This window comes from Coffea eugenioides, chromosome 6 (assembly GCF_003713205.1).
Source record: "Coffea eugenioides isolate CCC68of chromosome 6, Ceug_1.0, whole genome shotgun sequence".
Taxonomy (NCBI): domain Eukaryota; kingdom Viridiplantae; phylum Streptophyta; class Magnoliopsida; order Gentianales; family Rubiaceae; genus Coffea; species Coffea eugenioides.
The window spans coordinates 48221563-48238211 of NC_040040.1; the positions used below are offsets into that span (position 1 = coordinate 48221563).

Here is a 16649-nt window from a genome sequence, read left to right on the forward strand (position 1 = left end):
ACAGAGTCAGGCCACTATATATGGAGGTAGCTGCCAATTGAGAAGTTCATATCATTGGCTGCAGATTGCAGTCAATTGAATGAGAAAAAAGAGAAATGGTTGATCAATACGTGGGTGATTCCCTGAAGACGTCTGATCATAAATGCAAGTTAAAAGAGAAGGGTTGATTCTAAGTGATCCAAACTATGCTTTTTTCTTTGAGTCGATGTCTTTTTAGGTGATCATAGAGGTTCTACCACCAGAAAAGAACCTTGACCAACAATTCCCCACTCTTCAATCTTCCAAAACCTTCCACTCCTTGATCTCAACTTGCACAATGTAGAATACATTGACGGTGCTGGGCACACCGTATTTTTGTGAAGGATTTTGGGAGAGTATTCTTCTGGAGAGCCAGAGAAGAGTAGTTTGCAATTGATTGTGCAAGCTGTTCCAGCTTACCACTTTCCTGCATGTATCAGGATATGCATGCATTCCTGAATTTCTTTAATGTAAGATCCAGGATTGTTTTTTTTTTTTTTTTTTTTTTTTTTTTTTTGCAATTTCTCTGAACTTCGTGGTTTGATTTTGGTTCAAATATTGCAGTTTGGCACTCTTTTGTTTTGTTTTTTTGTTTTTTTTGATATGAATCCTTTCCTCCGAGCCTGGAAGCCTGGAAAACTGAGCACAAAACATACCAGTTTTGGTGCTTTTAGTTTGAAATTTTTATGCAATTTCTACGACGTCACGTTTTGCTTAGTACAACTGGAAAGACATGGATAATATTGGTGTAGAGGTTGAAAAGCCACCACTGATCTCCTATCTTGCTCAAGTAAAGAAGGAAAGCTCATTTATGCCTTTGACATTGCTAGAACTTCTGAAGCAGTATAGTGCCAAAGTGAAACGTTTGAGGGAGGGAAATCTCAAAGAGCTAAACACTGTTAAGCCAACAAATAGTTCTGGCCATCAAGCTTTGTCTACTGCTGGGATCATGGAGTTAGCTAGAGCACAACTGTTTGTGCTCAACTCCCAGAAGGCTGATGTTCTTTCCAGTGTGGCTAGTTGCATTGGAGCTCAATCTGCTCTCGGTTCTGAATTTTCTGAAGACTTGGGACTTGCAATACTACTTCAAGCAGCTGCTGAATACGTAGTCAATCAACAATATGTTTATTCAAGGAAATTGCTCAACATGTGTAATCATTTTTCTTCTTAAAGTGGTAATCCTGCTCAAAGAATTGTACACTATTTTGCTGAAGCTTTGCGAGAGAAAATTGATCAAGAATGTGGTATGGTTGCATCATTAGAAGATCTGGAAGGAGAAACAAGGAGGCCTATTGATGAGAAATTGGCTCTGGTTAGTCTGCAACCTGGAATGATGGCATCTCAACAAGAGAACCCTTTCTCCCTCGTTAGCCAATTCACAGCAATTGGATCCATCAGGGCAACTGTGGCAACAGCAAGGAGAGTTCACCTCATTAATTTTGGACTTGATAATGGATCACACTGGACGCTAATTATGCAGGATTTTGCTGCTCAGTATGACTATCCAATTGAGCTTCTCAAGATAACAGCTGTTGGAACCTCTAACAGATGATGGAAGAGACAGTAAAGTGGCTGTCAGCTTTTGCAGATTCCATTAGTTTACCTTTCACTTTCAACATTGTTGTTTCAGACCTGAAGGACCTCAAGGAAGATATGTTCAAGTTAGAAGCTGATGAAGTTGTGGCTGTTTATTTGGATAGGCGTCTTTGGACTCTGTTAGCATGGCCAAATTACTTGGAAGCATTGATAGCAATGATTTCAAAGCTGAAGCCACGTGTGATGGTTGTCAAGGAAATGGAGGCAAGCACGAACAATCCAATTTTCTTGGAACGATTTCATGAAGCTCTGATTTTTTTCAGTGGCATGTTTGAGAGCATCAAAGACTGCATGGACAATCACATCTTCTACAGAAAGCTAACTGAGGAAGTTTACTGTCGTAACATGATTAGAAATATTATCACAGCAGAGGGTAAAGAGAGGGTTCATAGACATGAAAGGGTTGCTTTCTGGAGGACCCTTTTTTGCAAAATTTGGCTTTGTGGAAACAGCTCTTAGTCAATCATCATTTCGTCGAGCAAGCATGTTTCTTAAACGGTCTGCTCTTTACAGTTCTTTTACAATTTATATGGATGGAAAATGCCTCATCTTGGGGTGGAAAAGAACCCCATTTATCTCAGTATCTGCCTGGAAATTCCAGTATGACTCAGAGTGATCAAAGACTGCTGCAAGATTTGAAAGTCAGGTAATCAGCCTATTTCTTATAAATGTAACTACATTCTATACCATAATGTAGGTTGTTTGCAAAGTGCTTTGTAGGTCACTGCACTCTTTCAAGTGTTTTCTAGGTTTGATATTTCTGCAAACAACCTAAAACCATTGAAAGCAAATGTTCCTGATTGTGTTTTATCAACCGTGTATGAAATTTTAGTGCTTTTTATTGTCCTTTCGTAATTTGACCACCCCCATAAATTGCACACGCATATTCCACATGGCTGGACTTCATTTATCAAGGAAAAAAAAAAAAAAGAGATAGATGCATTTTAAGACATAATTACCAAGGGCCATTGTAGCGTAAAAGGTTATTGAGGGCACAAAACTAAAAGTAGGCACAGACCATAGATTGGCTAGAAGGGGTTAACTTTCGCCCAAATTTTGTTAAATTAAACTCGGCTTTTGCTTTCACCGAGAAGTTCGACTAGAGTACTCCTGATCCATAGCTTGTGCACTTTAAACTCTGCACAGACCATAGTTTGGCTGGAGTACTCCTGATCCATTTCTCGGATTGGGTTGACTGATGTTCGTTTAAAAGTATTGATTGTCTAAGGTTGGCTTTCAACAAGTTTCCTGCAGTTTGGTAGGATCAGTATCAATACCTTGATATAAGATTTTAAGACCATTTAGACTCTTTCAAACCCAAATCATCAGAGAGAACCAAAAGTCAGAAAATCCAGATCTATGATGCCAAAGATGTATGGATGCAGTCAAAATGCCAAGCATTAGTGCATATATAGTGCAAAATATAAACGAACATCAGTCAACCCTTATCCGTGAACCTCCTAAGCCAAGATTAAAGCAAAACACAAGATATAAATGGCCCCTGATCGTTGACTGAAAATACTTTCAGATAAATTATCACAGATGCACACTTCCAAACTGATACCCAGTATATTGAAATGAAACATCTTGTTAGACCAGAAGGAAGCTACAAGGCAAAATACAGACACGAGCTTCAAAAACGTCCATATTTTTTTACTGCTTTTAACACGTATCAACAACACACCTTTTACAAGAGGTTCAAGAAAAGCAGCATCGATTGCAACCAAAATACTAACCATTACATTGAAAATAGAGTACAATAGGTCCAGCTAAAAGCAAAACATACAGCAGTAACCAAAAGGTAGAGCAAAAACTATAATTCTACTTTGACCACTCAGCTGCCAAAATATCTTCCAAAACCTAAACTTGATAGCTGCCACTCTATGATATCAATATACTGTTCTACCATCACCATCAGTTATCACATCTTTGAATGCTCCATTACTAGGAATCATAGGTAACACATGCTCCTGATGTGGCACTATTACATCCAGCAAGTATGGACCAGGGGTATCAAGCATCTTTTGAATTGCGGCCCTAAGATCTTCCTTCTTTGTTACTCGCGCAGCAGGGATATTACAAGCCTCAGCGAACTTCAGCATGTCAGGGAAAATCTCTGACTCTTTTGAAGGATTTCCCAAGTAAGTATGTGCTCTATTAGACTTATAGAACCTGTCCTCCCACTGAACAACCATACCCAGATGCTGGTTATTCAAAAGCATAATCTTAATTGGTAGATTTTCCACTCGAATTGTGGCCAACTCCTGCACATTCATGATGAAGCTTCCATCCCCATCAATGTCCACAACAACCGCATCAGGTCTCGCAACAGCAGCACCAACTGCAGCAGGCAATCCGAAACCCATAGCTCCTAGCCCCCCGGATGTCAACCATTGTCGAGGCCTATTATACTTGTAAAACTGAGCAGCCCACATCTGGTGTTGTCCTACACCAGTACTAACAATCGCATTCCCGTTTGTCAACTCGTCAAGAAGCTGAATTGCAAATTGTGGAGGAATAGCATCATCAAAAGTCTTGAAACTCAAAGGAAACTTCACCTTCTGCTCCTTCAACTCTTCCCTCCAAGCCGAAAAATCCAGTTTCAATTTATTCCCTCTAGCCTCCAACATTGAATTCAACCCTTCCAAAGCCAATTTCACATCAGCACAAATGGACACATGTGGCTGCTTATTTTTCCCAATCTCTGCAGAATCAATGTCAATGTGAACAATCTTAGCTCGACTAGCAAATGCCTCTAACTTCCCAGTCACACGGTCATCAAACCTCACCCCAAATGCAAGCAACAAATCGCTTCTATCCACAGCATAATTCGCATAAACAGTCCCATGCATCCCCAACATTTGTAACGAATACTCTTTATCAGAACAGGGATAAGCTCCCAACCCCATTAGAGTACTCGCCACAGGGATCCCTGTGAGCTCTACAAATCGCCTAAGCTCCTCGCTCGAATTCAGACACCCTCCTCCGACATACAACACCGGCTTTTTCGACTCACCGATCAACCTCAAGACCTGCTCTAAGTACAGCTCATTAGGCGGCCGAGGCAACCTGGATACATATCCAGCCAACCTCATAGGTTGGTCCCAATCAGGAACAACCATCTGTTGCTGTATATCCTTAGGAACATCAATCAAAACCGGGCCAGGCCGGCCAGTTCTAGCGAGGTAGAAAGCCTCACGAACAATTCGAGGAATGTCTTCAACATTCAAAACCAGATAATTATGCTTAGTAATGGAACGAGTTACCTCGACAATAGGAGTTTCCTGGAAAGCATCCGTACCGATCATTCGCCGGGGAACTTGGCCGGTGATGGCCACAATCGGAACGCTGTCAAGGAGCGCATCAGCCAAGCCACTGACAAGATTCGTCGCACCAGGGCCAGAAGTCGCAATACAAACACCTGGCACACCAGAAGCCCTGGCGTACCCTTCCGCCGCGAAGACACCGCCCTGTTCGTGGCGGGGGAGGACGTTACGGATGATTTTCGAGCGGGTGAGAGCTTGGTGGATCTCCATGGAGGCGCCACCTGGGTACGCAAAGACATCGGTCACGCCTTCTCTTTCTAGGGCTTCGACGAGGACATCGCAGCCTTTTCGTGGCTCATCAGGGCCAAATCTGGAAACAAACGGGGTGCCAGTGGTGGTGGTGGAAGAGGAGGAGGATGAGGAGGGTTTAGGCGTCTCGGTGGAGGTGGAGAGGACGTTGGTGACAATCGGAGTGTAATGGCCTCCGCGGCGGCGGTGGTGGAGAGTGGGATTTTTGGGGATTTGGGAGAATGGGAGGGTAAATTTGGGAAGGAAACTGTTGTTCAGGGAGTTGGCGGAAGAGTGAGAGAGGTGGTTAGAGATGGTGGAGGTGGTAGAAGTGGAGCTCGGAGCGGTGAAGTTGGCGGCGGCGGCGGCCATCTCTGACCCTACTGGCGGCGGAGTAATCTGGCTTTCGGTTCTGCAGGGGAAAAGTATTCTTCTCGTGGTGAAGAATGGATGGATGATTTGATGATAGGACAAAAATAAAAGGACGAGCGGTACTATACTAGTGGTCCAGCCTCGAGTTTGACTGAAAAAAAAGGAAAAGGAAAAATCGTAAAGCGGAGATTAGCAGGGATTAATTACGCTAATCTGGAGTAAAGCTGCCTAATCTGTCCAAGATATTTATTTGTTTTCTTTAACTAGTTTGAAAGTATGATTGAGCTTAGCTTGATTCCTACCGGATTTGAGGAGCTTTAATGCTATTATAAAATGTAAAATGTAAATGTAGTATTATAACTTTTTTTCTAATTTTTTTAACGAGAAAATAGGATAACAAAACAAGCAATTGAACTATGTGAATTGAGTTTTGATAAGCTCAAACTTATTTAATATCAAATAATATTATTTTAAGTTCAAATTTAGTTTAGTTCACATTTTTTGTAACTCACGCTTGACTTGCAACAAAAAATAGTTAGCGGCAAATCGATCCATTTCTTGTCATGCAATTTAAGGCACAGCACATGAGAATCTTAATATCCAATGTATAAATTTAAATTTTATTTTATTTTATTGAACTCAGTTTGAGTACAAAAAATTTAATGAATACTAAATGCTATTCATGTCTTTTTTTGTTTTTTTGCCATTAGGTAACCTTTACACTAGTACCACTCCTCTTCCTACATTGACCTATCTAATGAATGACCTAATCAAGTTGAAAAATCAATGAGAACTGAACCACTATTGGATTCGATTTTAAATTTGGAGAAGTCAGTATAAGTGGCAAGTGACAAGAGACAAAGATCAAACCTTTGATCTTTCTCCCCATCAAGACACTTAAAAATGATTTTTGTGGTGGCCAATAACCCCAAAAACACACTTAAATGTCAGGCTTGTTTAATTAACAAGTCAAATTTGAGCATACTCTTATTTATTTATCATTAATCAACACCCCTAGACGCATTTGCGCATAGGAGATTGATTTGGCATGGTCGATAGTAGGGATATAAACGAGTCGAGTCGAGTCAAATTTTGGTCTAATTGAGCTAAGCCTCCAGTTAATTTTATGAAACTTGAACTCGAGTTCGAATTCGACGAGTTCAAAATGTTAAGTTCAACCTCGAATTTAAAAAAAATTAACAATTATTTTTTATTTTTAAAAATTAATAAAATAATTATTTTATTTTTAAAAATAAATAAAATAATAATTTTTTAACAAATAATAAAATATTAAAAAATATATATAATTTTACTATTAAAATAAAATATTAAAAAATATATATAATTTTACTATTAAAATAAAAATATATAATTAAAAAATATATATATAAATAATCGAATTTACGAATCAACAAATTTAATATTTTTAAATTCAAACTTAGTATCGAGCCCGATTTGTGAACAGCTTAGCCAACAGGAATTGCAATCAAGTAGCAGTGTAGCACACTTCGTAGCGGAAAACCACGTGGGCAACAATATACTTGTGGGGAATTTCAAGTGCCTTTCAATTGTGAGGAATTCCATTTGAAATTCCCCACCGTCATTTTTTTTGTACTGCCTTTGTGGCTGATTCCTGGTCTTAATCATTGTTTATAAAACATGGGGAAAATGCACCTTGCCTCTCAATTTTCAGGGCCCTTTGCACTTAAATTATGAATTATGCCAATCATCTTATATGATATTTTCTTCATTTATAAAATTTTTTAAATCCTTCTGACGTGCAGAATTTGAACATTAAACCTCCAAAAGCCCTCCCTGATGCAAAAGATAAAACTTAAAGTACCAAAGAGGGAGGATTTTTTTCAGCTACTTTCTATTCATATTCGTTTTGCAATGGCTAATAAATACTATAATATTAGCCATCTACATTCATTTATTCTTAAGATAAGCAAAGTATTGGTTATCTACATATATTCTATCTCAGAATATCTTTGCCATTTTGCAATTAATGCTAAGGTGCAAAAAATGTTTAATTAATTCTACAGCATCTTCCATTTAATTAAATGAACAGTCATTGAAATATCTTGTTGCTATACAAACAAATTTTGTGCAAGTTCCTAACTTTTTATTTAGTGGAAATCATACTAGGAAAATTTTTTAAAATTTTTGCAGTTACAACACACACACACACACACATATATATATATATATATTGTCAACTATTATGATTTTTACTGGTTACTAGGAGTTAGAGCTTTGCTCTGTGTGCTGTGCAATCTTTGTTTTGTTTACTATTATTCCCATTTTTTTTTAATCTAAGTTTAACTACAAAAACTTGGATAAAACGAGAAATACATCTGTGAGCTGATGTTGTGTGAGAAACAAAGAACTGAGACCTCAAATTGTTACTTAACCACAGAGAAAACAGAGAAGATAGAGTTTCTGAAACAAAATCCGAAAGTTGAAAAAAGAAAACAAAATTTGAACTAAATGTTTCTCCTTATCAGTCCAGACTCAGGAACCAGTTTCTATGCAGCATTCCATAGAAGGCAATTTGTGACAATTACTATGTCAAATACAGTAGTGGCATATAAAATACAACAGGTGTACTTGTCACTTTACAGGATGTAACAAGTAAGATGATTCAACTAACAAAAAGGCAAAAAACAGTGAAGAAAAAGAATTAGGAGGCTGTTAATTTTAGATTAATGTATGGTTTCCCTGTTGTGGTGTTGCATTCTGTGGATAGCCGAAGGGATCTCCGAAAGGATTAGCAGACGCCATATATGGCACTTGCTGTTGTTGTGAATATTGAGTTGGATATTGGTGAGGAACCATCATCATGTTTTGTTGTTGCATCTGCTGCTGCTGCATCATCATTTGCTCTTGTTGGGACATCAGCGCCATCTGCACGTTGGTTGGAGGTGCTATGGCATTTGACATTGCAAAGGGGTCATGCTGATCAAGTGGACTTTGTGCTGTCATTTGATATCCATAGCCTGCATTGTAACCGGCATTCTGCAGCTGTAGTTGTCTCCTGGCAGCTTCATCTTCATACAAGCTATCAAGTAGTAGACTGTCAAATCCCCCTGCCTGGTAGGAGGAACAAAAATCAAGGTGTGAAAACAGGTAAAGGGATTGCAATGCTTCATCTCTGGCCAAACTGTAGCTTCTGTGCAAGTTGTCAATCTGATTTACATGATTATGATGTACCATGAACTAGAGCAATGAGAAGAACAGAAAAGAGCTTCTGAGGTACAGAAAAAGAGACTTGATCTCTGTATTGTAATCAAGACAACACTTTAAGGGCTAGAATGAAGAATTCACAGTCCCATTCTCGTAAGAATCAGCAGATAATGGAAAAGAAGGTTTTTATGCAGGCTTTATCATCATAGCAGCATATAAAATTTTCAGGTCTACTCATGCTAGGTCCGTCCATATTCTTGAGATAAAACAATGTTTATATAGAAAATTCAGCAGCACAAGAATAATTGCTCATTAGCAGCAGAAGAATAATTACTTATTACAGAAGTTAAGACAATCTAATATCTGGCTATATAATAACTTGACAAATATTTTGATTTTAATAAGCCATTGCATAACATGAACAAACATTTAGATTGGAGGACAGAAAACATACCATTTTCCTTTCAGGTGGTTTGCTAGTATGGTTGCTTGGAGCAGTAACCAGTGCCAGTTCCCAGCCTGAAGTTTGGCCTATTTCAGTCAGGGCATAATTACTTGATGAAGGATCATTACCTGTGAATTTTTCAAACTCATCATTCAATTGAATTGAAATCCAGAGCAACCAATGTTCAATAAAGAGCACTTCATAAAAGAGCACTTCATTATCAATAAATATACCCCTACCAGTACGATTGGATTATTGGCTTCAGGTACTAATCACTGTGCCAATTAAGACAAGAAAAGGAAGTGGCAAGGGTAACTTGAATTAAAGAGATCTTTTGATAAATCAAAGGCCAATTACATTTTATTCGCCTGTGATTTAGTATTTTTCTACATAGCTCTCCTATAATTTCAAAAACTATACATAACCCCCTTATAGTTTGGATTAAAATGTCAAAGTGATCGAAATGGTCATTCGTAATGGAACTTTTAAAAATATTGAAATTACCCTTATAAATACACGACACACTAACCATGTATAGTATTTTACCAAATAACCCCCTTTTGGTTTAATGCTTTACCATATATTCCCCTTATAATTTTCAAAATATACACATAACCCTCCCTCTTGGTTAATAAATAATTTTCAATTTTACATAAGGGTATTTTTGACATTTTAGGCGAATCCGTTGCGAATGATTATTTCCGTTATTTTGACACTTTAATCCAAACCATGAAGGAGTTATGTAATCATAGGGGGTTATGTAAGAAAACACTAAACTACCGGGGGGATAAAGTGTAATTTGCCCTAAATCAAATGTTCGTAGTTCTCACAATGACCAGTTGCAGTGCTCGTCTTCTTTAGAGAATTAGAGCAGGTGCTTAAACATAATATTCATGTGTTTAGTTCCTGTTAATTTCTCTATCATCTTAGAATAACAATCAGCAGACCTCGTCAATGAACTCTACGGATAAATTATTGATATATGATATGATAATAAGAACAAGTTTATCTTACCAGGTTGAATAATGGCAAGAGCTAGTGCATTACTTTCCTCTAATTCTGCTGCCTTTGGATTTACTTCATCATTCAGACCCTGTATTAAAAAACATGCATAAATGCATGATAATTCTCTAACACAGCCCAGCACAAAGCGCATTTCAAAGAATAGTAAAGCTTACAAGCAGATCTGCAGGTTCTTCGGCTGATATCAATGGTGGGTCTTCCTCTTCTTTTTTCAACTGAGGTCCTTCATCAATCTGTTCCTTTTCATCTTCAACCTTTTCTTCAGGTTCTTCAGGTATAGGCTCTGCAGGTTTTTCTGGTTCTTCATTTGTCTCCTGATACTCCTATTAGCAAAAATGACAAATTTTTAGTCCACGAAAATTATCAATAATCTTGTGCATTTGATTTATAAAGAAAAGGGTACACTCCTGAATTATGACTTCCGAATCATCCAGTGAGACAAAAACAATGCTGTTTGTCCTTTCAATGCATAACAACGTTGATCTATACTGCCCTTATGTCTTCTTTTAATAATGGAAAAGTGGCATAAATATGTTTCCTCAAGTAGACCCGAGTTTTTGTAGACTGGTAGAGCACTCAGCACACACTATTGTCATGGTAGATGTACATAAAAAATCAAAGTATTTCCCTCAACTTTTGCTCAATGAACCTTCACATTTTCACCTAGCAAATATGAAAACTTGGGTAACGAAAAGGGATGTGGAACTATTGCATAAATCAGGACTGGTTCTTCGAAGATGTCACACAGCCACAGTGAACAAAACTTAATGTTCCCTTCGGTCACAAATAGTTCAAACTGAGATGATTTTCTGAGATTCTCAAGTTACAATCCAAACTTAGAAACAAAATAACTTCTAAACAGCAAAAGTGAGATGAAAAATGGTCCTTTGTTTGCTTCCTGTGTAATGCATAAGATTTGCACTGCAGTACTGAAAAGTGCAGAGAAGTCAATTTTTCTAGCCATGTGATGCCAGGTGGAAATACATGTACAAAAGATGTTCTTTGATGTCAACTACTAAGTCAAATGACCTTGGCAAGTACAGAATAAATTAATCCAGAGACATTGCAGTCATAATGGCAAATGAAGAATGATTATCTAAGCAAGTTATGGAACAGCATGGCTATGTTGAGAAGATTTCAGATTTGTGCAGATCCAAGGCATCAACATTATATGAAAATCTTAATGTCTCTTACCAGCCTCCTGTTTGATAAAGAACCAATCTGTGGTGCTTCCCTTATATATTCCTCCATGGTTGCAAGGAATGAAGGAGGAGGCTGTAAATTATGGGAAGAGTGACTACAACAGTTTGAATTTATTGGGGTGAAGATTTCGAATGAATTAACAAAATAAACCTGTCTTAGTATTGGAAATTGGAAAGTTCGAGCAAGATCCAAGCTTCTGCAGAAGTCATAAAACTCAGCTAGATTTTCAGCCTGCATATGAAACAATGAAAATGTAGCAGAAACTCTCATATTAGCTATCATGAAAAAAAGAAAGGCAAGTTCAAGTTATGTTGCAATTCCCTGAGATTCAAGAATGAATGGTTGTGAACCTGTTGCCCAGCCTTTTTATATATATTAAGAGCTTTAACTGCATCATATTTAGGCATATCAAAGAACTGCAGCACAACAAAAACGTAGACCTCATTATCTACAGGTAGCATTTATCATTGTTGACAGTGTGAAGAACCAGAAGAAAATTTCATACCAGGTCGACAAGATTAATGATTCCATCATTAACAGCACAGTAAATTTTGAAGCTCTCCTTTAGTACCTATACAATCAACAAGTTAACAGATTCAGAGTCAGAACATTATCTTCTGCGACAAACTCAGGCAATAGTGTTAAGTTACAGATGCAACCATTTGACAACATATGAACATTAAAACAATAAATAGCTCATCATCTTGAAACTAGTTGATCATTGATATCTATCACGCCGAGTATATCACACATTTAAGATAATCCTACCAAAAATCAGCCATTTGAGACTATGGAAGCATGACGCATGAGAAGCAAACTAGTTAATTTTTCATGTTGCTTCTCCAATAAAAGAACCGCTTTTTCATCTCTGGCAAGTGAGATGTTTAAGTTGCAGAGAGTCTTACTTTCCCCTGTTAATCAATGCTTTTGCAATTACATAATCTAGTTCTAAAGTATGGTTAATAACAGAACAAGTTCTTGTGCATACCAGAGCCAATGCATACTGAACTAGATAGTTGAAGCAAGCCGCTCCTTCAGGCTGCCAAAGCACAAAAGATAAATTGTCGTCAAGGAAATGGACCAACAGCTAATTCTACTATGGTTTTCAGGCTGCCCCCAAAACGGTTCCTTGAAAAGCCAAGACAGTAACACAACAAGGGTTGCAAATATATATATATATATATATATAGAGAGAGAGAGAGAGAGAGAGAGAGAGAGAGATTTTGACAGTATTACCTGGCAGCAGACTAGGCGGAAGAGAAGCTGCTGTAGTGCAGGGAGCTGCTCCAACAGCTCTTCACCACTCAAAAGCCGTGTTCTACTGTGCACCTGACAAAACAAAACTTAAAACAAAATTTTAATATGAGAGTCATGGTAAAACTCTCAGCTAATCTTAGGATACAAGGGCAAGCACCTTGGATGTTCCTGCAGATGTTTTTGTCAAACGCTCTGCCTCGATATCATATTTTAAGGCTCTAAAGCACTCAAGTCTTTCCTCCAGAAAGAGAGCATATGTCCTCACCCACGCAGAGCAATCCCAAGCTGCATGAGTAATATGGGTATGTAAGCAAATGCACTTTAATCTTAGTAATTAAAAGTTTCTAAGACTCTCTCTTTGGTCATCAAAAGTAAAAAGGACAGAAGGAAACGGGAAATAAAGAAACGTAGCAGCAAGAAGAACTGATATACCGAGAGGGCTAGAATCATCCTTGAAGTTTGATAACTGAAAAATATGTCCTCTATGTGAGTAGTTCAGTAATTCCTCTCTAAATGTGGGATCACCCTCTCTCAATGTCCTGTGAATAACTATCAGTGTCTTTATAGCAACCTGAAATTCAACAGTTTCAAAATTACAATTTTCAGTGCATTTCAAACACCTAAAAATGGAGTTAAATCAAGCAAGCCATGATTAGATAACCCTCTTTTGATGACATACATTATATTTATTAATTTAGAGTGACCGTGAAATGCAGTTTCAGATGTTGAAATATACAACGGGATCGTTGCAGAGAAGTCTTTAGTCCAATAAAAGCTGGCATTTTTCAATCCTTTATTTCCTTATTCACAAAGCCTTACCATGTTAAGATGGTTTGTCACATGATTCAGAAGGATTAGTAAACATGCCAGGACTTCTATATTCACTGTTAGGCCTAGGAAGATGAAAGTGCCTTAGATTTATATCTATGTGAAGTGCAGCAGCATCTCAATATGGAAGTGGGAGTTGGGTTACTGCGGCAAGAAGGGTTTTGGGGAAAACAAGGAGAGAGATAAGCACAAGAATCAAAAGATGAGCAAAGAAAAACTTACAATCCAGTTCTTAGTCTTCGCCAATCTCCTAGAAAGAGCATGAATGCAGTAGGCAACATCTGCTCTTGGGCGTGCCACGGATGTTGCAAAAAATATTTCTAAGAAAAGCAAAACAGGAACAATCATGAGAATACCAAAGAAGCCAAGAGCATGGATATACATTGTAGTCTATAGCAAAGTTAGTAAATTCAGGCCATGTTTTCCACCTATGGAAAATGCTGCCGCAGATGAAACCTGCATGAAACTTGTACCATCTATCTCATATAGAAGGGGGAGCAAGAAGGATTGCATTCCCCAAAACCCCATGAATTTATTTCTAAAAAAAAAAAAAGAAAAATTGCAAGACAGTTGAATCATATAAACTCACTTCTAACATGACGTTCCTTTGGTGGATATTCAACATGGTTTGTAGCCTTGACAATCGCAATATCCAAATCCTACCATCGAAAGCAGAAATCATACCTCAAATCAAATAAAACTCATGTATCAACAACAGGCAAATTTGCATGGGAAATGCAAATCAAGAATTTCATGTTATAAAAATGTATATCAATGCACAAACATTTCTTTTTCAATGTAGGAAAGGTTTCAAATTTGTACACAAACCTTGAAATCGCTATTGACCTTAGCTAGGCCAACTTTTGTGGAATCCTTAAGCGCCCCATAGGCTTTTCTAAAGCTTTCCATTTATTTGGTAGCATATAAAATCTTGCTATAGCTAATTATACAACACCTATATGATCATGAATCCAGAAAAAAGTACATGAGAAAGAGAGAGATTGCATGTGTTCATATATTCGTATTCTTCGTGTTGAATTCAACAACAAAATACCAACCACCCTCTCTCTCTATCTCTCTCTTTTCCCTTCCTTCTTTCCAGTTTCCTTTTTGGATATTTCACACATATTAGTTGAAGGGACAGTTGTATAAGGACAATGTTGGGCGTTTGCTGGTTATTTGAGGTTACCAACTTTAGATTTGGAACTTTGGGTTATATATTGGGATTTGTTTTAGGTTCCAAAATAATGTATAGAAATTGAGATTAGGATGCTTTTGTGTTAATGGCGGAATTAGGACCTCGGTCTGTGTGGCTAAAAATAGAAAAATTTCATTTAGATGAATAGTAAGGAAAAAATTATTATGTCCATATTGCATAAAAAATTTGAGATAGATATACTTTTTATTATGAAAAATATGATAAGGAACCATCCTACATACTCGATCATACCAACAATTTGGTTTAAATTTTGATTTTTTTGACAATCTTGTGGCATGCTTTTGAATTGTTTAATACCAGCTCAAATCAACGTGTCTTTAATTACTACCCCTGTATTATGCAAAAAGTTGGTCAAGATAGGGAAAATTATTTTAAAATGCTCCTCACATTTCTCCAAATAAATTTTTTTGTCCTTCACTTTTAAAATAGTAATTTTACATTCTTTACAAAATCAAGTCGGTAAAATTTAGTTTGAATCTAGGCCTTTTTTCATCACATAATCCATATATGGCCTTTTTTTTTCAACAAAAAGGTTAAATCTCATTTATAGTTAAACAAATGACCTAATCCATATTCATTTTTGCCCCTAAAAAAATTAAAATCTAACATGAATCATATTTATTTTTCTCGTAAAAATTGGGATCTAATCCAAGTCATACTCAATCTTGACTTTAAAAAAATGAGATTTGATCTTTTGTACAAAAAAAAAAAAAAACAGCATGTGGATCACATAGTGATTTCAAGCTAAAAAATGATTGAAAACTTAAATCGGAATAAAATTTTGCTAACTTGAATTTGTAGGGACGTAAAACTAATATTTTAAAATTGAAGAATGGAAAAATTCATTTTGACAAAATGTCAAAAATATTTTGAATGATTCACTTCAGATATATACATCCTTTCTTCTCAACAAGAAAGAAGGAAAAAATGATATACATTAATTCTTAACCGTTTTCTGGGTTAAACACAGTTCACTTTAATTTTATAAAATTGTTCTCTTAATTAACTGTTCCGAAGGACGGTGTTGATTTCAAAGGCCACTTCCAACAGGGTTATGTGCATTGATCTGTAAAATCTCGGATTTGATTTATTTGAGCTTTGCATTATAAAAATGGATTTATTACATAATACACCGTTGAGGTTTTGTCTCAACTAAATTCATTTCTAGTAAGTGCAACATCCCCAGTAATATTTTTTCAAATCTTTCTTTATCTTACTATTATTATTTTGCTTCTTTAATTTTTATCATGACCTCTCTTCTTGTTGCAACTTTGGTTCTTTCTTCTAATCATAGCTACTATTATGTTTTCTAAGTTGCACCGGATTTGTTTACTTTGCTCCATTCCTTCTGCTGCAGCCTTCCTCTGTCATTCTCAAACTTCAGGTTAACTAGTATTTCTCTTTCACAGTTTGTGCCTACAAAAACTTGTACACTTTGGAAGATCAACTCCAACGGAATAAGAGAAGTATTACCACTAGGCCAATGGCTCCCTGGCCACTAGGGAGGGGCTTAAGTCCCTCCTTGAGTTGTTGATGAAGATTCAAACCTCACCTGCAGCGAAAAAAATCTAAAGATTGTGTCAGAGTACTTCCTGAGAAGTATCAAATCCAACTTAATATAAAAAATAAATAAAAATCCTGTTTATCTTAGATTCTGCATCCTCCATTAACCTGTACTCTTTGTCCGCTGCAAATACTTAAGTTGATGGGATCTGGGGCAGGAGACAACCGTTCGGAAAGGTTCACGGCCATGATTAGGCCAAAAAAATTTGTGCGGCTCAGATCACTCCTTGTAACTCGATTTTCATGCCGTGTGGAATCCACAAAAATATGTTTTAATATTACTCGCTATTATTCTATTGTTACACCTTGTACAGATGATGTTACACCTTGTACAAATGATGTTACACCGTGTGCAAAGTGATTAGGCCAAAAAAATTTATGCGGC

General features: G+C 37.0%; 4 protein-coding genes across 4 annotated transcripts; 2 read left to right on the forward strand and 2 right to left on the reverse strand.

Annotated features, from left to right (window-relative positions):
• Positions 1–751: 751 nt before the first annotated feature.
• Positions 752–1570, forward strand: LOC113774294. The gene is made up of 2 exons (XM_027318845.1): positions 752–1169; positions 1233–1570. The coding sequence occupies exons 1-2, from the start codon at positions 752–754 to the stop codon at positions 1568–1570; spliced, it is 756 nt and encodes a 251-aa protein (XP_027174646.1).
• LOC113774295 (DELLA protein GAIP-B-like) lies at positions 1570–2363 on the forward strand. The gene is made up of 3 exons (XM_027318846.1): positions 1570–1987; positions 2128–2260; positions 2312–2363. Exons 1-3 carry the CDS (start codon positions 1570–1572, stop codon positions 2361–2363), a joined length of 603 nt encoding a protein of 200 aa, XP_027174647.1.
• Positions 2364–3184: 821 nt separating this feature from the next.
• On the reverse strand, positions 3185–5621 carry LOC113776098 (acetolactate synthase 2, chloroplastic). The gene has a single exon (XM_027321174.1). The coding sequence runs from the start codon at positions 5538–5540 to the stop codon at positions 3504–3506; it is 2037 nt and encodes a 678-aa protein (XP_027176975.1). The 5' UTR covers positions 5541–5621; the 3' UTR covers positions 3185–3503.
• A 2619-nt stretch (positions 5622–8240) lies between these two features.
• LOC113776388 (putative clathrin assembly protein At5g57200) lies at positions 8241–14391 on the reverse strand. Its single transcript, XM_027321531.1, has 15 exons — positions 14311–14391; positions 14072–14141; positions 13705–13802; positions 13087–13225; positions 12812–12939; positions 12634–12726; positions 12386–12436; positions 11903–11968; positions 11748–11813; positions 11548–11628; positions 11389–11469; positions 10350–10517; positions 10186–10264; positions 9181–9299; positions 8241–8633 (listed from the first exon to the last, which is right to left on the reverse strand). The coding sequence occupies exons 1-15, from the start codon at positions 14389–14391 to the stop codon at positions 8241–8243; spliced, it is 1713 nt and encodes a 570-aa protein (XP_027177332.1).
• Positions 14392–16649: the final 2258 nt, after the last annotated feature.